The sequence below is a fragment of the Dermacentor silvarum genome, chromosome 9 (assembly GCF_013339745.2).
Source record: "Dermacentor silvarum isolate Dsil-2018 chromosome 9, BIME_Dsil_1.4, whole genome shotgun sequence".
Classification (NCBI taxonomy): Eukaryota; Metazoa; Arthropoda; class Arachnida; order Ixodida; family Ixodidae; genus Dermacentor; species Dermacentor silvarum.
The window spans coordinates 26,433,272-26,460,906 of NC_051162.1; the positions used below are offsets into that span (position 1 = coordinate 26,433,272).

Sequence of the window (27,635 nt, forward strand, 5' to 3'; positions counted from 1 at the left end):
AAAGAATGAAAACAAAAAAGTTCGTAAAGCCTTAGAGCTTCGACAAGATCTCAATTACTAAACCCAGAACTGCGGTCGCCGGTGTTAGAGATTGTTCCATTACACCTTTCCAAATTCCTCGTACTATCACTTATTTATTGATGCTCCAAATTGCTGTACGCGTCATTATAGCCAGTTCCCCTTTCCCTTCTTTCTGAGTTATAATTGGTGGGTATTTGAACTAATTCTTACGAAATAACGCACACGAAGACGAAGGATCACGTACAGTGCCCAACGAGCGCATTATAAGTGTCTGCCCCTTTGCATTTGTAAGTATTTTCGTGATACTTAGTGCAGTTTTCCCGATCTCGTACTGACCAGCCTCATTCATCGCTTTTATTAGCGCTTGTAATGGGTGGCAGGCTTCTAAGATCCGAGCAAAAACGGCATGCATGATCGATTTTCCATATTACATCGCGTATGAAAAGAAAGCTTTGTAGTACAGAGCAGCCGCTTCGAATGTTACCTGCAAGGATGAAAGTACCATATGCTTCGAATACCACTCACCTCTGGCAGGGGCCGAAAAATTGGTGCAAATGCATAGAGCGTCACAGCCACGAACGCGCATGAGACGATGCCAGACACCTGTAAGCAAAATTAGGCAAAATGTGCATACATAGTCCTTTTAAGTGCTAAAACACAAACAGCATGCGCGTGGTCGATGCTGCGAACTCTTTTCTGAACTCCACCGTAGCAACCAAAAAAAAAAAAGAAACATACTCAAGATGCTTCATGACTTTGACAACCACACCTTACGGACCCATCTTTCATGTCCCGTGAGGCCAGCGAAACTCAACGAAATAATTATTGATTCCTCTTTTTTAATTTTGACTCTTTTACAGCAATCAAACCCACTGCAAGTCGTGACAGCAGCGATGACCATTTTTGACCAACCTTCCGGGTGCGGAAGCGTCCATCACCTGTCTGATGCAGGCAGGGTGTATTACAATAAATTGCAGTACGAAGCACCAGAAATTTTTCGTGAGCTCTAATGATCCCAGTGTTGTAAAAGGTTTTTAAAATTTTTTTGGTGGAGCAACATCTTTTGTGACCAACTGTCTCTGATTTTTAATTTTAAATATTTTAAACATAACTTAATGAGCATCACTCTAGCTGTTCATAATGAAAGCGACTTTTACATTATCAAGTATTTAAACAGGTACACTTTAGCCTCAGCTAATATTTCCTTTAGCAAGTTTTATGCATTCATTCTTTCTCTGGGTCTCGCGGGAAGCGGAACTCTCCGAGTAGTTTTCGCCTCAATCTGGCGCATAAAACGACGCAACAGCCGGTAATTTTTCTGTGCTTGAATTCACGCAACTCTGGCCGCAAATTCTGCATCACAATCCGGCCGCGAGGCACCCAATGCGACATGCCCGCTACCGCCACCGTGTGCCGCAATGGCGGCCAGGCGGTGCGGGGTCGTTCAAACGCTGTCACCACCCTGAACGGCGGCGCTGCTACCGAGGAATCCTACGGCCGCGCTCCGGGGAGCGCCAGATTAAGCCACCGAGACAGCTAGCGCTGGCGTGTTCAGGCCTAATGTGCCAGGGCAACTGTGCACATCGTCTGCTACTGTGCCAGCGCGCGTAAATCCTCGCTGAAACCTCACGAAATCTATCCTCTTGCGCTGATGCAGCGGCCCAATTTGTCTACTTGCTTCGGCCACTACAAATCTGCACCTTGTCGTGATACCCTCGTGATCGTTTCATCCTCGTCAGGCCAGCGACGTGATCTTACTCTCGCCATGACGTAGTCGTCACGCCTTGTACTTCTACACAGTGGCCCAGGTTGTTTAATGACTTTGGCCACCATGTATGATCTCGTGGTCAAGATATCGTCGTGGTCGTTGCATCGTCTAGATTCCATGTTTGTCATCTATCTCTCGTCATGCCGTCATCGTCACACAGTCGTCGTCACGCCGTCGTCAACACGCGGTCATTTTATGATTGTCATCACCTCAGTAACTTCATCGAATTCTCGTAAAGCCCTCTTCATACCGCCTTGGTCGTTCCACTGGCGTCAATCTTTCTTCATCATTCTATTACAATCGTACCGTCGCCAATCATTCGTGATTACGCCGGTTTTGTCGTGCCGTCATCGCGAAACAATAACTAGACCATCGTCGTCATGTCGTCGTGGTTGTGCCATCGTATCACACCAGATTCGTCCACCGACGCTTGTCATGCCGTCGTTGTCACGTTGCCTTATTCGTACAGGTTTCATTAGCGGACGATCGTTACACCATTGCCCTCACACACTCGTCATCATTCCTTTGCCGCCATGCGGTTGCCACGCCATCGTCGTCATTGCGCGGTCGTCATGCATTCGTTGTCATACCATCGCCGTGATGCCGTCGCTGTCGTTACAACGTCGTCATTGGAACTTCGACATCGAAGTAATCATATCTGAGCTATCGTCGTAGTCATCGTCATACCGTTTTCATGATGCCATCATGGTCTCGCTGTAGTTTCACCATCGTCATTACTTCAATACCGTCATCCCATTGTGGGCATTCTTTGTTCGTCATCCTATCTTAATCATGCTGTCGTCATTTATTCGTGATTATGCCGCCGTTGTCAGGCCATCGACGTCATTGCGTCATCGTCACAAATACGCTATCATGCATCCTTTGCATTACCGCCGTTGTCATGACGTCTTGGGCCTGTCATCGTCGCCATATTAGCTTATTCATTCGGTTGTCGTCAGACCATCTTCATCATACCATCATCGTCATACAGTGGTCATTTTATTGTCCTCACGTCAACTTCACGGTATCCTCAATATGTCATCGTCATAATTTAAGAATCGACATTTCATTGTCGTCCTTATATGCCTTTGTCGTTTGATCAGTATCATTCCTTCTTCGTAATTGCACCGTCACTGCGACGGGTCATGCAGCCTTCGTCATGCCTCCATGCTTGTGGGTGACCTTGAGAAGCGAGTGCCACAACAAAGTTAGGTGATATCGGAGTTAGACCACTGCACCGGCCGATGTTTCCAGCCCGGGCGCGGCCCGGGCCCGTTTTTACGTTGGGCTGCCTGCCCGAGCCCAACGAAATGATTTATTGTGAGACCCAGGCACGGCGCGGGCCCGAAAATAATCTACGTTACCCGCCCGGCCCGGCCCGCCACCCCTTTACTTTAGAACCGAGTCCGGCCCGGTCCCGGCTCGAAACCGGCCCGAACCCGGCCCGAGACCGAAAAAGATCACCCAGCGGCATTAAAAAAGTAAAATAAAAGAAGAGAATAAAAGGAATTTATTCTTAAGGCATAAATATATGTCATATGCAATTATGAACACCATTTGGGCGGTCTGAACGTAAATACCAGCGCGAGAAGTAGTACGAATGACCCTGCCGAGCATGATCACCAGCAGTTTCCAACGGTGCGACCCTGATGCGGCCCAATCCACTTCTATCGCAACGCCGCCAGGGTATTCTTCCACGTCGGGCGCCTCACTGCAAAGCATGCGCCGCCCCAGACGCTCGTGCCACTCAACCGTATTCTAGCACACTCTAGCGGAAGCGCAGCCACTACTGGTCGTGAGCGCAGCGCATGGATGGAGTAAATGGAGAAAGAAAGCTACTCCTCCATGGTGCAGCGTAATGCGCTGCTGCTAGGTGGCCGGTCGATAACATGCGTGAAATCACGGATGGATGCAGTGCCATATTTCAGCCGCGTGAAGAATTATCTTACCTTACCCGTCATCGACACCATGCTGAAAGCATTAAATACAATGATTTAGGTAAAGAATACAATCGCATCCTTTGGTTTGAGGCGACTTCGGCCTTTCTGGACTTTTACATTCTGTTTAAACAGCGCAAAATACGACAGAAGAAGAAAAGGGAAGCACACAGGAGTAGCACTGCTAACTTCCAGCTGCGCCGGGGCAACAGGTTTTTCAGAGTCAAGACGTGCGGGGATAACTCGCTGCACGTTACATGCACATCACCAGAAAGTCCGAGCCCAGCCCGGGCCTGCGTCCTAATACCCGAGCCCAGACCAGGCCCGGTCAAAAAGCACATGCCGTGCCCGAGCCATGCCCGAGTCCATGGAAAAACTGCCCTACCCGGCCCGACCCGGGCCACGGGCCGGGCTCGGGCTTTCGGGTAAGCCCGAGCCCGTGCCGTGCTCTAATCGGAGTATCTGGCATACAGCCGAGGCAACAAAACTCTCACAAATACTACACTCACTACACCTGTTCAATGAACATGACTTCAGGAATACGGTCTGTCGTTATATTGCTCGAATACTATTCGGATTACCGTCGGCAGGCTGTCTTTATTATCATAAGTTTATTACCTAATGGGCTAGATAATGGGCAGTGGGCCGTGATATTGATATAGACTAACGTCATCGTGAGATGGCTGATGGATTAATGGGCAGTCACTGTGAGATGAGTTCTGCGGTAATCTTTTCAGCGAGATCTGCGCATTTATAGATTATTTTTTTCGCCAACTTCTGACATTTTCTGACCATCAATTTAGCGTTTTTGGAAAGCTTGGCATGCAGCAGCCATTCACTCACTGAAAGATATTTTGCAACCAGGCTCTAAAGATGTTCAGAGGCTATCTGTGTAGTTATCTTACTGGGAATAAGTGACATTGTGTTTAAATATTGTCCTAATCATGGGATAGTTGGATCTCTCTTATTTACAATTTAGTACCAGTGTGGGGCTTAATTATTATCCAATAGGTATATTTGCTGTAAATATATATGCGCCTGCATTGAACTAGTCGATATGCGATCTGATTTTGATAATTACTGTTCGTATTCGAAAAATTTTATATTTGCCCACCTCTCCTTTTTTTCCCAATCTACTCATGGCACCATTCATAAAAATATTACCTTGAGTAGAAGGAGAAGGAATAAACTTTTATTAGAGAAGTGCTAATATTTTTTAAGACTTCATTAAGTAAATTGAGGCGGATAGCCCATAGGCACACTCGTCAAGCAAACGGCGTACGGCGAAATGTTGAAGCAAATAACACTGCTAGAAAACATTGACATTATCGGGCTGCGGTCATTTACCACTTCAAGCAGTGTGTTGCACCGCGTGCCATAAACACTCAGCGGTTTACATAGGGCGATACGAAAGACCGACATTCGTGTAACATGACGCAGGCAAATTTACGGCGCGAGCATTGGACGAGGTTTCGCGCGTGCCACAGCGTAGCAGACGACTATAAAGTCCCTTGATAATTTGAAAGTACCGCCACTCTTTGAACTCTGCCGGCACCGCGCGACCTGTCGCCTCCTCCTCGCCCCTTGCGCTTCGCCTCCGTGGGAACCGATTTCCGGCCGTTTTTCTGCACGACGACTCGTCTCCCTGCCGTTGCCCTTGGGAATGTGCGGATATTGCGTTTTGCTTGTGTTTTTCTTTTTCGTTGGCGCCATTTTTCTCCTTAGCTCGGCTGGCTCGGAGCAGGGAACCTTACACGCTGTGTTTCCTGCGGTGTTGTGCTAGCGCTATGCCGTGCTGTGGCGCATATAACTGCAGCAAGAAGCCGTAAGATGGTTACGCAGTTTTTATGATACCACAAGGAAAGCGGGAGAAGTGGTGGCTGCACAACATCCGCCGAAAAAACCTTGTTCCGACAAATTATATTTCGTACACCATGGTTCCGACTAAGAACAGTTTTGTTTGCGAGGTAATTTGCCTTAACTATTGCTCGTATGAAAGCATACATTAATGCTGCGCTTTTAAGATTCTTCTAGCATGCTGATCAGCGTATCTGCTTCGACAATTTGTACTCTTGTATAAAAATGGGGTTGTCTTCAGTATGGTGAATATTCTGCTGGGACTCCATCACCTCGAACGTCGTCAAGTCAGAAATTCAGCATCATAGGTTCTTCTTTACGCTGCGAATATACAGCCTCTGGATCGCACTTTTCGTGATTGTTAGGATCCATTGCCTGTTTTACTTGAAATCGAAACAGTGGCTTGTAGAGTAGCTTTCTTTCCAGTTTACTTCGATGTGTGCGTTAGTCACTTAGATACAGTGAATGCAGGCCCTGACAAAATTAATGGCAAGTATGGCATTGCGGGTGATCAGCGCCAGCTGGTCCACATTGCCTTTTTGAAGTTCTTGAATTTGCTTTGAATTGGGCTACCATGCATGCACGATTATTATTTCGTTTTCTCGCGGATACAGACTATGTGCAAGGGTGTGTTCACACGATCGCGTGCGCTTGCTCGCACTAAAATTGCGCAACCGTTCTATTCAGTTGGACTGGCGATGCACTCGCGATTGATTATTTATAAGGCAGGCTGAACAAATTCCTCAGGTGCATATGCGCGCTCAGGCACGAAAAAAATTCATGGCGCAATTAGTTATCCCTACGTGGATGCATGCGAAGGCATTGCGACCACCGCGCGATGCCTATATATGCTCTTTGAGTCGTCTTAATTTAACTTCGCCTTAATTAACACGAAAGGTCGTGGGTTAGACTGTCGTAATGAACTCTATCTTAACGCTGCCTTAATTAACTTCGCCTTAATTCACTCCGCTTTAATGCACTCTGCCTTATTTAATTTTGCCCTAATTGACGTCATCAACTGCATTGATTGGCTCACATGACTTTTTGTACTATTGTGGTCACGCCAACGCCGACAACACCGGATTTCCCGCCTCATGCGCGATATAATGCTTTCCTTCTGCATCGGTACGTCCCATTCATACGGCTTTAAGAAGAAACCAACCTCATCATAAACGTTACCTTCAGCATTCTCGAAGCTGCTATCACCATTTCTAAATAATATTCTACACCAGTGAGGGGCGCAACTGGCCCAAAATAATGCGTCTCCATACAATGCTGCGGCTCGCCCGCTGGAGTCAAGGAGAAATAGCGTGCCTTGCGCAGCGCGCGCACCCAGCGCTCGAGTAGAATCGAGGACGAAAGCGGCGCGCGGAGGGGAGTGTCGCTACTTTCAAATTATCAAGGGGCTTTACAGACGACATGGTTGACGCGCCGCCTTTGGCTCTCAATGCAACTGTCGTGGCCTCCGATATGGCGCGCGCTGGCACGTTTTATATGCCTCCGCAAGTAGTTCTCACGGAGGCCGCATCTGGCGTTCCGTGGAGCGCTGCCGCGTGCTCCACCAAACTCGCTTCCCTAAGATTGGATGACCCTGTACATAGCCAAGGTAAATAGAAGCAATTTCAGTTGCAAGTAAAGCTTTCTTTGGCTATTCCAAATGAATTCCTACTCGGCTTTATTGGCGCACTACATGGCAACCAGTATACGATATCCTCCCCCACATAAATCACTCACGAGGGTGAGGCCACTGACTGGAGATAGCTCCAGACAGGAACCTTCCTCAACCTAAACTTTCTCAGTAAAATGTATCCCACCAGATACGCAGCTAACTGCCCGGGGTGTTGTCAAAAGCCCATACTGTATCGCACCAGATGAGAGGCACAGCTGGCCAGCGACCGCTGGGAGGACCACATTGGTCTCATGCAGCGAGCACGCAGCGCAGCTGAGGCCGTTGGAGCCCTGGACAAAGGGTCCCAACCCTGGTAAACATACTCGAGAGTGTCCAACAAGACCCTGACCCACTACGACAAAAGACCCTGTAAACCGAGAGCAATAAATTGTTTCGCTGATAATTTCTTCGGCTATAACTTCGAGATTTGGAGTGTTGTCGTCGTGACTGTGTCGCCGACAAGAAGCTGTCGCCACTCTAGCCATTATACTGTTGCTGTCGGGACACGATAACTTCCGCGAAGTCTGGCGTGACTCAGTACTGACCGAGTCAGTGTATACCGAGCGCCTCACCTAACGTTAGAGCAGGTGCTCAGTGCAAAAATTACTCGGTTTTTAGAGGCACCGTAGGTCTTCAAGTTATATCTTTCACCGTGTTCCTGAAATTTTTTTAACGTCTTGGGTAGCGTTAACTGGGACTCCCTTAAAGAACTGACAACGTCTGTGGGGATGCGCCAAGCTCGCTACCTTGGCACAGAGGCAGGGACGTTTTCAGCGGTATGTCTACAATGCGGCCGGTGCTGCGTGATGCGCAATTTCACGAAGGTCATGGTATAACTGAAATGAAAGTCAACGCTCGAGAACATTGTTCATGAATAGAACCTACCTTTGCTCTGTGAGGTACGCTAACCGCGCCTGATGATAGTTATTGGGAGCATCGTTTACTGTGGTTGGGCCAGTTGGTGCATAATGTCCTGTTCACTTATCCTGAGCTTAAGTCCTATCCACATCGTTTCTTTCCGCCCTTATTCTGCTCAACGACACAACGTTATGCGGAGGTTACGGGACGCGTTCGTCGTAAAAATCTGAGCCGAGTTTATTATCGCGATCCTCTCGGCTCATCACTCCTCCGCTTACACCAATAACCACAGTGCGTGGGTTCTACATCATTTTTTTGTCTATCTTCCTTACTAGGGAAGTCAAGTTAAAATATAGAAGTAAGGTTTGGACACAAGCACTGCATATCCCGCGTGTTCTTTGCGGCATGTTTGCAAAAGTATAGCGTATTTGCAGCCAATGCATAGCAAGTGCATTGTACACCCGCTCTCGACATGCTGTTAACAGATGAGTAGTAATGGCGTGAAGGGTTTTGTAGAAAATTGTTTCTGCAACTTACCTTGAGGTGGGAGGTGCGATGGAGGGTTTCCGCACAAGCCCAATATGTTACAAATGACCGTACATAACTGAATATTTATGTGTGCGGCAGAGCGACGAGGTAAATTCGGTTGAACAAGCAAGCTACCCACCGTGGTGGCGTAATGGCTTTCGTGTTTCTCTGCTAAGCCCGAGGACACGTCATGGAATCCCGGCTGCGGCGTCCGCATTTCCATGGGGTCGAAATGCAAAAACGCTCGTGTACTGTTCATTGGGTGCACGTCAAAGAACCCCAGGTGGTCTAAATCAATCCGGAGTCCTCCACTAAGGAGTGCCTCATGCATAATTGTCACAAAAGTTCGCATAATCAAAGCGCGTGCCGCGTATCACCCAAGCCACCAAAGGAGCACGTCGTTCCCGCGCACGGTGGAAGAATATTTAGGTGTTGACACTGCGCGCGAGCGAGCGTCCAGATTATGTTCGGCCGCGCGCGGGTGCACCGAGTAGCTCTGCTGCGAGCAGATAGAGGGCGCCGCGGCCAGCGGTCCCAGCTTAGCGGCGCCGGCGGCTTGGTATTCCTCTGCCTTCGCTAAATTTTCGTTCATAGTGGAGTGAGTAAATCTCAAAGCGCGAAAAAAATTGTTATTTCACATGAAAGTGATAAGTGTACCAGGCTTCGCTAACATGAAGGTTCCTTGTGCAGGGCGTGGATGGCGTGAACACGGATCAATCGGGCAGCACTCAAAGCCCACTGAAGTTACCCTCGCGCGCGCAATTTGTTTCGTCCGGTCTAGCCGTTCATCCAAGCATAAAAAATGAAAGTGTTAGCCCACGTGCTACCCCTCGATCAGAATAAAATACTGACTGCACCAGAAAATGTATTTCATGCTTATCGCTGCTTCCATTCACACTCAGAAAACCGTTTAATCATCGTTGCGCGAATTCAATGTGGCCGAGATATAAATTAAGAAATGAAACGGCGCAAGCTTCCGATATGCAATGCACTAGAGCAAACTGGCTGTTCATGGCTAGAACTTAACATGAGAATGCACATCAGCGATGTAAAAACTCTTTCAAATGGGAATTTATTAGGCGGGACGAAGGCAGGCGTCTATCTTGAATTAGAGCATCACTACCACAGTTTACCGATGAAAACCTGAGCAAATGCCTTTTTTATTCCAATTCCACTTAACATAGACCGTGTATATTATTCATTAGGCTTTCGTCCATTGAGGACTGAGTGGCTCTTGCAAGATCTAAAAAAAGAGGTGACTTTCTTTTTTCTTAAATTGCATATGACAATGTGCCAATGTAAGCGTGTTTGACAATGCATGATACAGCCTGTCCACAATTACACTTACACCCACCACACAATAATCCCATAGACCTTTTGTTTTGCATAGATGCAATACGAAAAAACTTGTGCATGAAGCAGCTCGATAATTTTAATAGGTGATAACCATCCCAGAAGCTTGTGGTCTCATACACTCCCACAATGGAAAAATGTATAAAACATGCAAGCGTGTAATATGCGTGCACACGCATTGTAAAATAAAATTCAGTAGCCAGGATGGAACAAATTTAAAAATCAGGCACACATCTGCACAGAAAACAGCAGTATTTTACAGGGTGCACAAATATTTCAAAATATGCAAATGTCACGTAGCTGGACAGAACCATAGTAATGTTGTTGCCGTCCCTTGGAGATACTCAATTATTTTTTACATTCCGCCTAATTAGATAATTAGTCTTATTTATTGATCAACTTCTCAATTATTATTATTAGATTAAAAGTGTCAATAAGAAAATTGTAGAGCAACATGAAAGACTCCCGATACAGCTTTGTATTGCTCAATACGCGCTACGTGGAAGTGTTTTTCCGAGCATGAAAGAAGCTCACGAATACACGCAAAGTGCCTCGAGCGGCCAGTCGCGCGGCAATATTGCTGTATTCGCGGGTTTCGTTCACGCTCGGCAAACACTTTTATGTATGACGTATTGAGCAACAGAAAGTTATAGTGGGAGTTTTCCACGCTGCTGTACAATTCTCTCGTTCATACTTTTATCCAATTATAGCATTAAAATAGTTGATTAACCAATTATAAAAATAATTATGTAATTAAGCGGAATAAAAAATAATTTGAGTATCTCCAAGCGACGGCAGACAACATTACCTTGGTTCTGTCCAGCTACGTGACATTTACATATTTTCCAATCTTGGTGCATGATAGTAAACCACCCAGTATATATCTTTTACATGCAGCAAAATTTGCACAAACTACTGCGGCACACAGGAGGTTCTTTCTTCCGCAGCGGCTTTCGAGGTTTATTTGACCGTATGAGGTTCTTTGGACAGTTTGGAAATAAGGTGGGAATCCTTTTATCGAGCGCTCCGCGTAATATTGCCACGTGTCTAGCGCGGCGATGACGACGGCATAAGACACATCGGCACTTGTGAAAAACATAGCAAGAAGAAGAAGAAGCAGTGACTAGCACGCGTTATTTTAAAACCGTCCGTTCGTGTTATTGCCTCTGCCGACAAGTGCGCTTCGTTTGTCCCTCGAGATTTCGACGTCGTGACAATATGCCATCGATATCGTATCCTCTGAAAAATGGCTGCTGCAGACATGGTCGGTAGGCGTTAGAGTTCGGTCTGCCCTCAGATTTGCACGGCGCCACTGCTCTAGACGACCGCTGTCGGACGGCGCTTTGAATAAAGGCGCACGCTCCGCACAAGTCAGGTATCTAGAATTGCAGTTCGGAACGAAGCACTTTCTAGCCATTTCAAACGCCTCTCAGAAGGCCGCTGCCCCACCTTCGTCGAGGGCCCGTGGCGACAATACCCAAGCGCAAGCTCACGAAACAAACGCGAACAAAAATTGTGCCTTCAAAACAGCGCAACCGCACATGCAAGCAGGAAGACGAAGCAGCGGCAGCACGCGCCTTGCCGCCGAGGCTGGGACCGCATACCGCAGCGCCCTCTACGATGGCGCCGAACCAGCTGCAACCAAGCCGATCATAATCTGGACGCGAGCGAGCGGCGCTTTCGCGTGCGTTGGGGGGAAAGTGTCAGCACCTCTCCTCATTCTTACACCGTGGTCCCGCGGCAGGTTCAACAGAGGGAGAGAGCGCATTCGCCACAGACAACCGACACGATCAACGGATACTAGAAGCTTCGAAAACGTGCGCGAAGGTTACTATATCGAGAGAGAGGGGAGAGGCCGCGCGCCGTAACGCCCTCTCAGACCCCGAAACACTGCGAGAAGAGCGACAGAAGGAGAGCGACAGCCAGAGCCTGCGCCAACGGATGAGTCACCATCCTCCACGAAGACGCTTCGGCGGCCGCGGTCGAAAACGCGAGAACATTTCTACAAGATTCCCAGCGTTTGTTCATGCTATGGGAGTACGACTCCTTCAGAGAGTTCAAGAAACGCCGGCGAAGGCGATAAATGCGCCGAGCGCGAATCAGAAGAGGGGGATCAGACCACGCCGGTGAAGAGATGTGACGTGTAGAATGACCGTCTGCAGAAGAAGGGGATTTCCGGGCAAGCTAACTGACGAGTTCCACGAGCATCTGCATCTACGAAGAAGTTCCTTCTTCGAGATTTGCCTCGAACTACGCGGCACTGAATCACCCCTTAGAGAATCACCCAATCCATAGCACACACCTGAGCTTTGGGAGAGTGCGCTAGCCAGCTCCACCCTCGCAAGCCAGCGCCAGCTGGTAGCGAGGGCCGTGGAAGCGGCAAAAGCCTATGGATTCCTGGAAAGGTGAGACCACCCTGAAGACAACTCTTAAAATAATCTCTTAATAAAGATGTTTATTCTCTCTCTCTCTCGAACTACGCGGAGATCGTCCGGATCAAAACCAGCACGGGTGAATACGATTGGAAACTGTGTTCCTATTCATTGTGTACTTTACGTGTTGAAGTCTTAGTGCTTGTCGTTAATTATTTTCCTGAATTTTGTTAACACCGATCTGAAATGCATTGTGATGTGTCTGGCTGAAGTACTACATGTGTGAATGTAATTGCCTTATTCGAAGAATATATTTTGTTGTGTTTTGACAACTCTGGGGCTCTGACTCGGTCTTTGGACCACAACCGGCATTCACTGGCGCACCAGAAGGCCTCTAATTAGTTGTCCGTGCTTTCGTGCGGTTATTTTCGGAAGCTGATAAGTCGGCTTTGGAATTTGGCCCGGCGTTAGCGCCTCATTCGCGGGGTATGGGACAATAATCATATCATGGTTTTGCACGTAAAATCCCAGAATTTCATTTTGTAGACAGACAGCTAGACCATTAGAATGTAGCCTTAATGACCGGCTAAGGTTTGCGTGAAATTGCTTGTAAAGAAGCGGCGTATTTCACTCAAATGGCGCTTTCCTGAAAGGTCCGCCTTTTCCAAGGTATGCTCTACGCTTAGAAGACGTGACTCTGTACACTTTGCATGTGCTACATAGGTGAATCGCTTAAGTAAACAACCTCACAATTGAACCATGCTTTAGTATATTACAGCAACGACGCGCAAGCTTTGCGTAGATTTATTGCTCGATGTTTTGTTTTTTAGATATTTAGTGAAAAACATAATAGAAGGGGCAGGTGGCTTGTTATGTGCTCGAAGCTAAACGCGCGGTGAAGCTTTAGCGACAGCCTAGTTCAATATCTTGCGGAGCGTGCAGGTAGACAGCAGCGACTGCAGATCGAAGCACTTGGTCAGTCTTGCGCCGCCTTCGGCGCAACCCCCTTGGAGCTGCAGGTTTACTCGGCTGTACATAAAAAATCGAAATTGTTCATTTTCTCTGACAATTTCCTTGTATCACTGAATTCTAGAACGTCTGAAATAGTCGCAATATAGTGGTATTGTTCCACAAAGCATTAATTTATGATATGTGGGCTGTATAATATCGTTTTTTTCTCGTCAGCCGTGGCTTAGCGAACCTGTAGCACATGGTCACCTATCAAAAGTAGCTTCGTATGTTGAAGTTTCGAAAAAATATTGTCGCATACTACAAAAATACCAAATCACGCCCCGCCTTCCACGAACACTTGTTCAAAATGGCGCAAAATTTGCAAAATAGCTATTCACTTGATTGTAGTAGCCACATCGAATCTTATTCCTTTTATTGTCTTTATATAAAGATTGATGTCTTCGTCAATTGTTGCAATGTTTATACACTGGTTTTATTGTGATATGATGGCAGTAACACTGCTTTTAGCTTGCAAACAGGTCTTGCTAATTAAAAGCGATGTACGTCCTGCGTATTATATAAGGCAAATCAATTTCAACTCTCTTTCGTACTTTTTCCACGTGATAGTTATCCGAGCATGGTATGTTGAACGCTCCACTCCTTTGAATGAACAACGAGAAATTAGGCATATACTCATCGTCGACACCTAGTTTATCAAGTTTTCTAAAAAAATCACATAGGGATGTGGTTCACATAGGGACGCACACATAGGGACGCACACACCTCTGTTGTGTGTACGTCAGTACTCCTTGAAAAGACTAGCCTCTATTCCAAAATGAATTGGTGGACGGCTTACCTAGCTTCATGCTTAGCCTCATGCCTGTACGGTTGGTCTAAAATGAAGTGCAATCGTTGCGATACCGATAATCGTTAACGAGAACATGTATGGATACTTGATATTGTTACGAAGAAACATGAGCTGGGGGAGAACACAACCCTACACTGTGGACACGGAACAAGGCTGCACAACATGGTCTGTTACAGTTACGTTGAACCACAGGCAATGCCCGCAGTGATAGCATTGCCAATGACGGCATTTAAGCTATGGCTTAGTCCGATCAATCTCAATTCTCACGCAGTGTATGACAGTATGCAGCTTATAAAAATATTATGAAAAAAAAACATGTGGGGATAGAGCAAAAAATAGGTCTGCGGGGAAGTATTCAGAAAAGCGCCACTAAAAGGAAGATGCTTGGTGTACTCGATAAGATAGGAAACTTCAATGGCGACACCAAACAGAAGGACGACGAAAATGTTGCATCGTCAACGATAACCATCACACTCCTAACTGTGACGACCGCACGGCGGCACACACGCTGTACAGCCGGTGTCAGTATCTCGGTGTGGAGAGAATTTTCTTTTTATTGCGATAGCAATTATATGGACGCTCCAAGCGAATTTCATCCGTCGTCGTCGCCGTGAGGTTCCGTATAAAATCTAAGGGCGATAAAATTGTCGCTGCGCGCTGGCTGCTGTATGTGCGCGTGAAAGCACGCCAGGGACGCGCGCTTTCACAGGGAGCGAACGCACGGCGGAGAGCAAGCGCGACGTCTTCCATGGAGCGAAAGACTGTAGGGGAGGGGGCGGGGTGGGAGGGAGGGCGAAGTTTAGCTGCGGCACCAAATACCTATCTTGCGACAGGGCGCAAGGGGAACTGGAATCTCGCAGGCGAAATGAGGAAAGCGGGAAGGCATTGCGGAAGGAAGGGCTTTCGGCTTCTGCTCCATGGAAGGAACTTGCACTTTGCGCGGCGGCGAGCGGTCGCGCGCATCGTATCTTGCAAGCGATCTACAACACGGCTCCTACCTTTGTATGCGCTGTGCTTTCGACACTCAATTTCCGTTGAAGCGATAGACCACATGAACCTTCGCTCGCGGCTGCTGGCACGCTCGCTCACACCAGTGTTTTCATAGCGGTTGTGTGCGGTCATCGAGTGTGATCTATTCATGTTTTCTTGCACGCGCTGACATCATGCTTGTTAATTCAGTTAGTAAGCGAATGTGTCCAAGTTTATACAGCTGATAAAACTACTATCCTCACTCCGTATAGCTCTCTACTAATTTGCTATCGCAATCGATGCTTCGCCTTTCGGGTGAAACTGCGATATCTTTTTTGGCAACTTCCGCTGCCAATGAACAATTATAAAGATACTAGTAACTGCGTAACTGGTTTCCTTAAAATATAATATTTTTAATACGAACAATCGAGGTTTAACGCTAAAACACCGCAAAATAAGATTTTATTCATATTGCTTGCATGGTTTTCTTGAATTCCCCATGAGTTATGTGCAACAGCTTCATCTATTCTTAGCAAGAAAGAGACCTTGTGGTCTACCCGCATACAAGCTACCATTCATAATGTTTATTTTGAATTATTTTATGGTGTTGGGCTGCTGAGCACGAGGTCGCGGGGTCGAATCCCGGCCACGGCGGCCACATTTCGATGGGGACGAAATGCCGAAACACCCGTGTACTTAGATTTAGGTGCACGTTAAAGAACCCCAGGTGGTCCAACTTTTTAAGTGTCCCACTACGGCGTGCCGCATAATCCCGCACGTAAAACCCCATAATTTAAAGTTTATTATTATTGTTATTATTATTATCATTAGTATTAGTATAGTAGTAGTAGTAGTAGTAGTAGTAGTACCAGCACACAACCTTTACGCACAGATGCATGAAAATCTCGATAGCTACCGCTGTGGGAGGGGCAAAAGTGTTTACCACAGGTGTAAAAATGAAAGATAGTGAAAAACGGGGCAAGAAAGTAGACTGTCGCAGGGAAAAGAAAACATTTATGGCATAGTGGATGCCCATACTCACCACCACTCTTGAATGTGTTAAACAGTACTGGGAAGGCGTGCTTAAGAAATTAGCTCAAAGCAGCGAGGCTGTATACAGGGTTTCCTCGTGTGTTAAACGTCAGCGGGTGCATGGATACTTTTGGAAGTATTCACCTGAGTCTTGGCACCGACGTCCTTGAGAACTACAGATCTGGCGAGGGCCGAGCCTGTGGGTAAGCACATGAAGAAGGAACCAACGACGCTGCTCATGCCGTAAGCTAGCATCTCCTGTAAACGAAAGAAGGGACAAGCAGAAACTCTTTACCTTAACTACAACACGTATGGACTGCTCAGTATTCTAGCTTGCTTTAAGCGTGCAGTATGGATACGAGGTATCAAACCGTTTATTAGGCAGACTAAAAATAAGGGTTGCGAGCCACATTCATTCATTCAGTCAGTCACGTAGCATAGTACGTAACGTAGCACAAATAAGGAACACTGCTATACAGAATAAAAATACACAATTTATGTAACATTAAGCAATATATACAAAAATGGTGCAAAATTCTGCTCGATACGGCAAATACACAGGCGAAAAACAATAGTACCGGTGTAGACATTATCACAGGGAAAAGTAGAAAGGTAAATTAGGAGACAAAAGGTTGTATAAATTGGAAGAGAAAGTGGAGGTCCAACTTGGGCTTTTTTTCAATTTCGCACCGCATCCCCAGCGGCAGTACGTCACTGTGACGTCTGTGGATTTCAAATTTTTATTATTATCTTTTTATATTTGGATCGTTGTAGCTGATTAACTGTTCTTCAGACTTTTTAGGTTTAGTGTATGTCTCTTCTTCGAGTACAATGCAGTCGCGGTCGCCCGAGCGACCGCGCGCGCCCGCCGGGACCTAATGTTCCGTGGGAGGGTAGGAAGGGGATAGGGCCGCGTACTACGCCGCATGCTTCCGCCGGGGCAGCTGTATCTTGAAATCCGTCTGCGGCGGGGGCAGAGTCAATCCTCCCTGCGCTGTGTTTTCGTGGCGTAGTTCGCGTTGATGCGAGCGCCGGGACGAAGGTCAATTCGCTCGCTGCAGCTGCCATGCTTACTCAATACAGCGTTTTGATAGCGAGTTTCCACGGCCATCGAGTGAGATATGTTCAGGTTTGCTTTTGCGCGCCTGACACTATGCTTGGTAATCTAGTTAGTATGAATATATTTAAAAGTTTATACGGCCGACAGAGCTAGCATCGTATAGCTGTCCACTAATTTGCTATCGCTATCGATGCTTCGCCTTTCGGTCGAAACTGCGACTGTCTTTATTTTGGGTCTTTTCGGTTCACTTTCCAGCCGAAAAGCCCTAAACCATGCTTTGGATACGAAAGAAAGACGAACAGAAAGCGATCGGTTGGGCGTGTCGACTTCGTAACTTGCGCAACAACTGGTCCGTAATGACAGGCGCGACATGACTGCACGGAAGTTGACGGCTTCGCGTCCTGGGTTTTTGATGTACATGAATGAGCCGCATCCGAGTGCCCGTGACCGCAAAAAGAGAAAACAGGACATGAATAGAGTGCACAGAAACAGCGCTGTGCAAGCATAAGTGCGTCAGCTGATTCTTTACAGCGAAGCGACGACGTCCGCGCGGAAAATATTATCATCAGCCGTGGTTCTAGCGTCGTGGTGTTCTTCCACGGCTGGCTCCGTTGCCGCTCATCATTCCAGGGCAGAATTTTACTTATGTTCTGTTGTCGTAAGAGGGGCGGCCGCGTTTACGGGGTTATGAGCCGTTCATTGTCTTAGGTGACGGACAGGCTTAATAACACAGGTGATACGTGAATATGTGCCTCTACCTATCGTCACGACGACCACCATTAAGAAGAATAAGTATGTTTTCTTTTCTATTTTTCTGTTTTTTTTTACTTGTGACCCTTACCCCTGCTTAGGCCACTGAGCCATCCTTTTCATTAAAGTTTATTCTATCTCTCGAACTGGGGAAGAGGCAGTAACCCTCAGGAAACGGCAAACCAAGAGCTACGTCCACGGTACTCTATAGCACCGAATCTCACCTACTCAGCGTTCATACTCCTGCACATACAGCGATGTCCCAGACATGCCATATGGTATGGGGATATGTCGAAAAACATGGCACCATAGATACTCACACACTAACTGAAGAGCAGTGGGAGGCCAAGCTATCAGACTCGTATCCGAAGAGACAGCGCAGCCTCATCGAACGGGAGAAGGCCATGGCCCGCGGCTACCTGGATTAAGGCGACCACCAACCTAAGATGCAGACTGTGCTTGCTCATAATAAAAGTTTATTCTCTCTTTCTCTCTCCCTCGTGCCTTTGTTCCAATTTCTGTGTCACCTCTGTGTCGTGCGCTGAGCAGCTTCGCTGGTCATCCACCTTCACAGAATTGAATGGCTCATGATATTTTTTTTTTTGCGTTTGTTAAATGACAGAGTGCTTAAACTGCTATAATTGTGCAATGCTCGCAAGCATATCCACAAGAAGCCTGTGCGGTTGTTCCTAACAGAGATGGTGCCCGCTTCAGCGATCTCATACATGGATTCGCAAATTATTCTGCTCTCTCTCTCTTGACCGCGAAGCAAAAAGAAGAATAAAGCGCCTGTAACTGGCTGCACACGGTCACCTAAAAAGTATTGCTTCTATTTCGAGCACACTGCTCTCGCCCACTAATTGGTTGTGGTGCTCAATGTGTTGGTTGTCAGTGTGAATACAGCATACAGAGACCATGCTGCCGATACTTGCTTCGTATCTAAGTATTGCATAAACGCGTAGGCACTAGCGCTTTTCATGCGATTGCGTGCAGCGTGCAAAACGTTTGAAAATCAATTTATTGTACTCTTACTGATCACGTAATGCTAAGAGCCTCCTACCATGATCGAGATGACAAAGTAGAGCGCGTGGCAGAAACATGTTACCCGCACTACGTGAGGTATATGTGGCGCGGACGGGCAGGCAATACGACGTCATCCTGCGTGTCCGTTTGCGCAATACCTCACTTTATGCAGCCCCAACTACCCCACAAGTCTGTTCTTATAATGTTACTCATGTTCTAAGAAAACAAAGTAGAGTGTACTAGCCGTTGTCTAGTCCGTTTCAGACAATTTGCCTCAGGCCCAAAAATCATGTATAGTTCGCAGGTCTCGCAGAAAAACGATTGGCCAACTGCACGACGATCCAACTGCTGTGAAGCAGACGACGTTGCAGGGTGCTCTCGCTAAATTAATCGCGCAAAGGAAGACACACTAACCGACCCCCAGAGACAAGATGGCTGACAGGGTTTTGGAATCTGTCATCGCAGGCGACTGACAACCGCGAACGCGCTGCGGGCCATTGTCGCCCACGCTGTTTCCGCAGTCCACAGGCAGCGCTCAGACTATCAACCTCTTCATAAATAATAATAATAATATTAATAATAATAATAATAATAATAATAATAATAATAATAATAATAATGATAATAATAATAAAAACAATTCCACCTGCATTCGACCCCGTGAAAGTGGATTTACAGCGAAGCTGTTGCCGACTTCACACATGCACCACCTCCACAAAGCATCGCACTGCCGAGATCAGTGTAGCGCGCCCTTTCCGTTTGTGCTTCGACGCCGCGGTGCACGTTCGCGGCGTCCATACGCCCGCTTGTAAACCGCGTCCACGGAGTGAAACGTCACTGTAATTTTGTTGCGATAGCTCCATTACGCCAGGTTTTCGCCTCTTCGCCGTCGCCGCACTGTGAGCCGTGGCCGCACTGCGACGTCACACCACGGCCCTCGATTATCCAGCAACTCGGCTCGTCGCGGTCGCCGCGCGGTCACCGCTCCTGCTGTTGAACGCTCGTGGCGCCCTCTGTGCGACGTCACACCACGGGCCTCGATTCTCAGGCGACTCGGATCGTCGCGGTCGCCGCGTGGTCACCGCTCCTACAGGCGCGCGTCCGCCGTTGCCTGGCAATCACCACAGTTGGCTTAAACAGCTGGCGCGCTCGCCGCGCCCTCTGCGTGACGTCACACCACACACCTCGGTTCTCCGGCTACTCGCCTCGTCGCGGTCCCCGCGCGGCCGCGACGAGGCGAGTAGCCTACCGTTGGTTTTACCCGCTGGTTGACCACAACGTCTCTCCTTTCTTAGTCTAGTGGGAAACCGCTAAGTTTAATAACAACATGTCTAACTACAAGCGAGGCCTAAGCTTAGCCGGGGGTCTGTAGCTATCGCTACTCGACTAGGTTTAACGAGAGCTAAACCACAGACAATTTTATAGAACAATGTTTGCCACAATGTCGATTACGGTCGCAGCACACGCTGTGCGACATGTGCAACGGGCAGAGCGCCCACGCATCAAGGACATATACATCGTGTGCACACGTTCGTCACGCGCGCACCCAGGTGCGCGGAAGTGCTGCATGCATCCGCATTCTAGCAGGCCCTCCGCTTCGCGCAAGTGCGTTATTGAACTACTTGAATTTCTCAAAGTAAAATGCGTCACACAATTTCTAAAGTACGACTTGCACACAACCTGCAGACATGATGGCATCACACTGTAATTTGAATATTCGAGAAAACATAATTTATGCTACGGGGAAACTCGAAAAGACCCTTTTCCTGCTGCCGTTTCTTATTCGGCGAGCACAGACCGAAAGCTTCCTACCAACTAGAGGTTAACGGCTATGCTGTAAAATATGGTGAATGCCTACAGGCACTGGCAATTCTGATGTATATATTACGACAAAGACTCTCTTACAATAATTACTAGAGAGTAATCTGGAGGTAGTGCCCATGGGAGATGCAAGTAAGGTCGACCAGCCAGCACGTGAGTGATGCTTAGCGCATGGATTTGCCTAAACGTTGTCCTTCGGACAACGAAATATGAAGTTACAAATGAACAAATAAACATAAACAAAATTGTCCGACGACCGGATTCGATCAGCTGACCTCTAGCACAGAAGCCGGATATCGTAATGCATTACGCCACGCACGCAGGTGTCTGCAGGCAGATATAACATCCTTAAGAATTTGCTTCGCGCAAGCCAGTTCGCTGAGACGCTTGACGCGTTTCGAATTGGCTATGGACGCATGCCTCGATAGGCGGAATGCATGTTCGCAGAGTTTTACTGTTTACTGCGTTTAGGATAGTATAGATTGCTTTGAAATTTAGGCTCATAAAAGCCGGTAAAGCTTATAATAAACAAAGCCACAAGAACATCTGAAGCTAGAAGCACGAAGATCAGACAGATATAATTATGTACCATCTTTCCACGCTAGCTAAACATTCGCAATGCCAGGATGCCCTGAAGTAATTTTTGCAAGCAACTCTTTGTATTCCACGGAGGAAAGAAACAAAATAGGAGAGGCCCTTACGTCAGCTTTTTTTAAGCTGGAAGTGCAGCCATGTTGGTGTACCATCTCCCGTTGCGCATTGAATAAGCTCGTCGGAGAAGATGGCACGAGCTCTGAACTTTAATTGTTACGAGCCGCCGGAAGTGCGCACTGCTCAGAACAAAACCTACCAAACTTCTGCAATAGCTTTAGTAAAGCGCACGCGCCCTTGTGTTTGTCCGTGGCGCGTTGAAAATGTCGACAAAGACCCGTTCCGTGATTACGTAGTGTCTCTGTTGCTGGCTGACACTCACACTCGTATATCCAAACACAACTTTCAAGCTGACACGCTGCACTCCAAACGCTGATTGTATCGCGAACCGAAAGTGCTTCGAGAAAGACCCGCGCCTGAAGACCATACCTGCTTCGATTTTAATTTCATTAACACCGACAATAATCCTTAGATGGTTACTGCCGCAACCTTTTTCTTCGCATCTCTTTAAAGTTGAGCATCGTCTGGCAGCCAGCTTCTTTGCGGTATTGTTTTTAGGAGCACTTATTTACCACAATTTGTGTTTCTCCGTCGGTAACAAGATTTTTTTCGTAAATTATTTCAACAAAGGGACCGATAAATTGATCCTAGGAGGTATGTGGGGTCTATTGGCAGTCTGATCGTCAAAAATCTAGCTAAGAAATTTAGGCCGCAGTTTCTGCCTTCGTATAATTTACAGCTCCAAACTCAATGTGCTCTTTTTATTTCACAAATACTCGATAACGAATGGTAGTTATAAGTCAGAAGCCTAGCGCCTTGCTTTGCCCTTTTTATAATCTATCTACAAGTTGCACTCTGTAATACGTCCCTCATCATCGCCTCGCACAGAATTGCCCAGGATTTCGTCATGTGCATTCCCGCGGCGACACGGGCGATTTCCTGACACGGATACTTTCCTGTTTTCGCTTTGGGGAGTGTGTCACCAGTCGCACTAGATGTATAACAGCACAGCTGCTGCTATGGTCACATTCCTTTGGGAACTCACGCAACATAAAAATATCTTTGGTGTTCGTACCAACGCGCACAAGCTAGTAGCGTGTCATTCTCCATCTAGTCGACGTTGTTTTTCTCACAGCCACTCCAAACACAAAGACGAAAGCACAGGCGCGCGGGTTCAGAAACATATGAGCGCAAGCACGCAAGAATATGTGAGCGAACACTCAGTCCCATGCGCGCTCGCACACACACCGAGGAACGACGAGTGGATGACATACGTACACGTGCGCGTGCACACACATATATAAATACGTACATAGAAGCATACATACACGCATACATTGAAGTGAAGCGTTTGACGAAAGCTGACTTGATTGGGATTATTCAAAGTCAAAAGAATAAGTTGACTCCAACCACAAACATAAAGAAATAAAAACAAGATGGTTTAGCTACCACACGGGGTCCTTGTTAACAATCTATAAACGGTTCACACTTGTGCACAAGGCTCTCGCATGAGAGTCGAAATCTTTGATTTTGTTCCCTTTATGTTCGTGGTCGGTGTCAGCTCATTATTTTGATTACATAAGTACATTTATACGCATACATTGACACAAATGTAGCACGTCATTTTTGATGTCCACCAGACCTTGGAAAATGAATACATAGTTCCCCATGTGGCGTATGGCCTTCTCATCACTTGAGGCATTCAATGAACAGGCACGATACCAATTGTGTATAACCATGGATTCCGACTCCGCGAGCACGCGATAGCAGCGCTATCATATAGCCTCTGCGAGAGAGCGAGCCGCATTATATATATATATTGTTACGGGGATAACGTTTATTTAGGGAGTATGGCTATATACAAGGTTTGGACAAGCAGCGGTGACGGATGCAAGGCTGTCGCGCGCCTCTGGCCACTTCGTCGCCGTCGTCGTCGTCCTACCGACAGTAGCCGCCCCTTCACTGTCTCGTGGCACTACCCCCCCGGGACGAGAGCGCCGACCCGGTGCTTGCTACGACGGACCAGAGGGTCCAGTTACGTACGGCTTAAGTCTCGCAACGTGCACGATAGCAGAGGGTGGGGGCGTAGACGGTGCTGGTGTGGTTACTGGCTCGATTTCATACGTAACGTCGGTGACTTGACGTAGCACCCTGTAAGGACCATCGTAGCGGGACAATAGCTTTTCGGAGAGACCGATGCGGCGGGACGGAGACCACAGTAGCACGAGGGTGCCTGGGGAGTAAGAAACGTGTCTGTGGCGACTATCATACAGGGCTTTCTGGGAAGCCTGAGACACTGTGAGCCGTTCACGTGTGATCTGGCGAGCTGTGTCGGCGCGAGCTATGGCGTCGCGAACGTACGTGGTGGTTGAGCTGACAGGAAGTAAAGTATCGAGAGGCAGAGAAGATTCGCGTCCATACAGGAGATAAAACGGGGAGTAGCCAGTAGTGTCATATCGGGACGAGTTGCAGGCGAAAGTATCGTACGGCAAAGTAGCGTCCCAATCGCGGTGATCGGCGGAGACGTACATTGAAAGCATATCGGTCAGAGTTCGGTTCAGGCGCTCTGAGAGTTCATTCGTTTGCGGTGATAAGCAGTTGTGAGCTTGTGGTGGGTAGAGCAGGAACGAAGGATGTCATCGATGACGCGTGACAAAAAGTATCGGCCTTGATTGGTCCCAAGCTGTCGAGGAGCACCATGATGCATGGATGATGTCATGAAGGAGAAAGTCAGTGATATCCGTAGCGCAACTGGTTGGGAGGGCACGGGTAATGGCGTATCGCGTCGCGTAGTCGGTCGTGACGGCGATCCACCTGCTGCCTGATGTCGAGGTTCGAAAGGGACCAAGAAGGTCGAGCCCAACACGAATAAATGGTTCGGCGGGAATGTCTATAGGATGAAGCAGACCGGCAGGTAACATAGCTGGCCTCTTGCGGCGCTGGCATTTGTCGCAGCTAGCGACATATCGTTGGACGGAGCGATAGAGACCAGGCCAGAAGAAACGGCGCCTGACGCGATCATAAGTGCGGGTGACACCAAGGTGACCAGCAGTGGGCTCATCGTGAAGCTAGCGAAGGACATCTGACTGCAGATGGGTAGGCACGACAAAGAGGCGTTCAGGGCCCTCAGGATGCATATTGTTACGCGAACGAAGGATTAAGTACAGGAGACTATTTACAAGCATATTTACAAATGATAGCTGCAGCGCTGGCCAGAACAGCCGATAGCTCGAGAGCGCCGAGCAGTTCGTCTTCTTCGTCTAGGCGCCCGCGCGCCTCGTTCAAACAACCAAATACCACACGCGTGTAGCATAATCCCCCGGCGGCAGAAGCGACGTCCCGGAGCGTCTAAATGTCATCACTGGGAGGGTGATACTGCTTCAGTCGTGTAGCGTGCACGATATCACTGGACTGGGAAGCAGATGGGGCGTCATGGGCGATCTCGTAGGTGACGGGAGTCACGGCACGAATCACTCGGTAGGGGCCTGTGTAACGAGACAGCAGTTTTTCTGACAGGCCGACCTGACGCGACGGAGACCATAGAAGCACCAAAGAACCAGGCGGGAAGTGCAGGTCGCGGTGTCGCTGGTCGTACAAACGCCGTTGACTCTCTTGGGAGTGCAGAAGGCGGCCACGGGCAATTTCCCTTGCGTGGTCAGCGCGGGCCACGGCGCCAAGTGCATATTCACTGGTGGGTGCAGCGTGAACAGGGAGGCTTGTGTCGAGGGGCAGTGCTGGTCTCGGCCGAACAGAAGGAAAAATGGCGAATAACCGGCTGTGTCGTGGCGCGAGGAATTATACGGAAAGGTGACAAACGGTATAGCGAGGTCCCAGTCAGTGTGGTCGGAAGACACATACTTCGCGAGCATGTCTGTGAGAGTGCGATTAAGACGCTCCGTGAGGTCATTCGTTTGCGGACGGTATGGCGTGGATAGCTTGTGCCTCGTGGCACAGGACTGCAGGATGTCCGCGATAACTTTTGACAGGAAAGTCCGGCCGCGGTCTGTGAGAAGTTGTCGCGGAGCTCCATGTAATAAAATCACGTCGCGTAGAAGAAAATCAGCAACATCTGTGGCGCAGCTTGTAGGGAGCGCTCGGGTGATGGCGTAGCGCGTGGCGTAATCTGTGGCCACAGCGATCCACCTGTTCCCTGAGGTAGAAAGAGGAAAAGGACCAAGTAAATCTAAACCAACCCGAAAGAATGGTTCCGCGGGAATGTCAATTGGTTGAAGGTACCCAGCAGGGAGCGTCGACGGTGTCTTGCGTCGCTGGCATTTCTCACATGCAGCTACGTATCTTCGAACGGAGCGAGTAAGCCCTGGCCAAAAGAAGCGTCGGCGGATCCGGTCGTAGGTACGTGACACACCGAGGTGACCGGCAGTGGGGAGGTCGTGAAGTTCGTGGAGAACAGCCGAGCGAAGGTGTTTAGGGATCACAAGGAGTAATGCTGGGCCGTCGGGGTGAACGTTGTGGCGGTAGAGTACGCCATCTTGAAGTGTGAATAAGCGAAGGCAGCTGTCGGCAAGTGACGATTCCAGGTGGTCAATGATGACATGCAAGGACGGGTCACGGCGCTGCTCGTTGGCGACATGGACCAGTGGAAAAACAGAGAGAACGCAGGCGTCGGTGTCGGTATCAGACGTAGAGGTCGGGTCTTGGACTGGGTAGCGAGAGAGGCAATCTGCGTCCTGGTGTTGGCGTCCCGACTTGTACGTCACTGCGTAGGGATATTCTTGTAGTCGGAGAGCCCAACGACCGAGCCTACCAGTAGGATCCTTGAGCGACGAAAGCCAACACAGCGCATGATGGTCTGTGATTACTGAGAAGGGTTTGCCATATAAATATGGGCGTAACATTGAAACAGCCCAGACGAGAGCAAGACATTCGCGCTCGGTATTTGAATAGTTGCGCTCTGCAGTTGTCAGGAGCCGGCTAGCGTAGGCTATAACGCGGTCGTGTCCGTGTTGTCGTTGCGCTAATACTGCGCCGATCCCATAACCACTGGCATCGGTTCGGACCTCTGTAGGTGCGGACGGGTCAAAGTGGGCCAAGATCGGTGGATTGGTCAGAATCGTGATAAGGCGTGAAAATGCGGCAGCCTGAGGGGAACCCCACGTAAAAGGCACGTCTTTCTTCAGAAGGTCAGTGAGTGGTCGATCGATTGCTGCGAAATCTTTCACAAACCGTCTGAAATAAGCGCAGAGCCCCACAAAACTCCGGACGTCTTTGACAGACTGAGGTACAGGGAAAGCCGTTACTGCTCGAACCTTCTCCGGGTCGGGTTGTACTCCGGAAGCATCGACGAGATGGCCGAGCACTGTAATCTGTCGGCGCCCGAAGTGGCACTTCGATGAGTTTAATTGGAGCCCAGCCTTGCGGAAGACGTCAAGTATAGCTGCGACGCGCTCAAGGTGCGTCTAAAATGTAGGAGAAAACACAAGAACGTCGTCGAGGTAACAAAGGCAAGTTGACCATTTGAAACCTTGAAGCAGAGAGTCCATCATCCGTTCAAACGTGGCGGGGGCATTGCATAAACCAAACGGCATAACCTTAAATTGGTAGAGGCCATCTGGAGTGACGAAAGCGGTCTTTATTTGGTCTTGCTCATCGACGGAAATCTGCCAATAACCAGATCGAAGGTCAATGGAGGAAAAGTATTTGGCACCGTGAAGACAATCAAGAGCGTCGTCAATTCGTGGTAACGGGTAAACGTCCTTTTTAGTGATTCGGTTTAGGTGGCGGTAATCAACACAGAAACGCCACGTGCCATCTTTCTTTTTGACGAGCACCACCGGCGACGCCCAAGGGCTCGACGAGGGCTCAACAATGCCTTTGGCGAGCATCTTGTTGACTTCCTGCTGAATAACTTGCCGCTCTGCCGTGGACACGCGATACGGTCGGCGATGAATGGGAACAGCATCCCCAGTGTTTATCCGATGCTTAACAAGGGACGTCTGACCAAGTGGGCGATTGTCAGTGTCAAATATGTCGCGATAGGAAAGCAAACGGCGATATAGGGCGGCTGCTTGGCCAGGGGCGAGGTCCGGAGCGACCATGGGACGTAATGGGCCGTCGAGGTTCAAGGCATCCTGCGGGTAATCAGGAGGATCTGGAGACGCGTCGGCTCCAAAAGCAGTGACGTGGTCG

The 27,635-nt window shown here is 48.3% G+C and overlaps 1 protein-coding gene across 1 annotated transcript in view; it reads right to left on the reverse strand.

The window, feature by feature from the left end:
* Positions 1 to 27,635, reverse strand: part of LOC119465169 (sulfate transporter-like) — a 215,725-nt gene that overhangs the window by 40,450 nt on the left and 147,640 nt on the right. Inside the window, exons 10-11 of the mRNA XM_037725964.2 lie at positions 16,328 to 16,441; positions 547 to 624 (exon numbers count right to left, since the gene is read on the reverse strand). Coding sequence (XP_037581892.2) covers positions 547 to 624; positions 16,328 to 16,441 — 192 coding nt within the window. The remainder of the gene's footprint in view (positions 1 to 546; positions 625 to 16,327; positions 16,442 to 27,635) is intronic.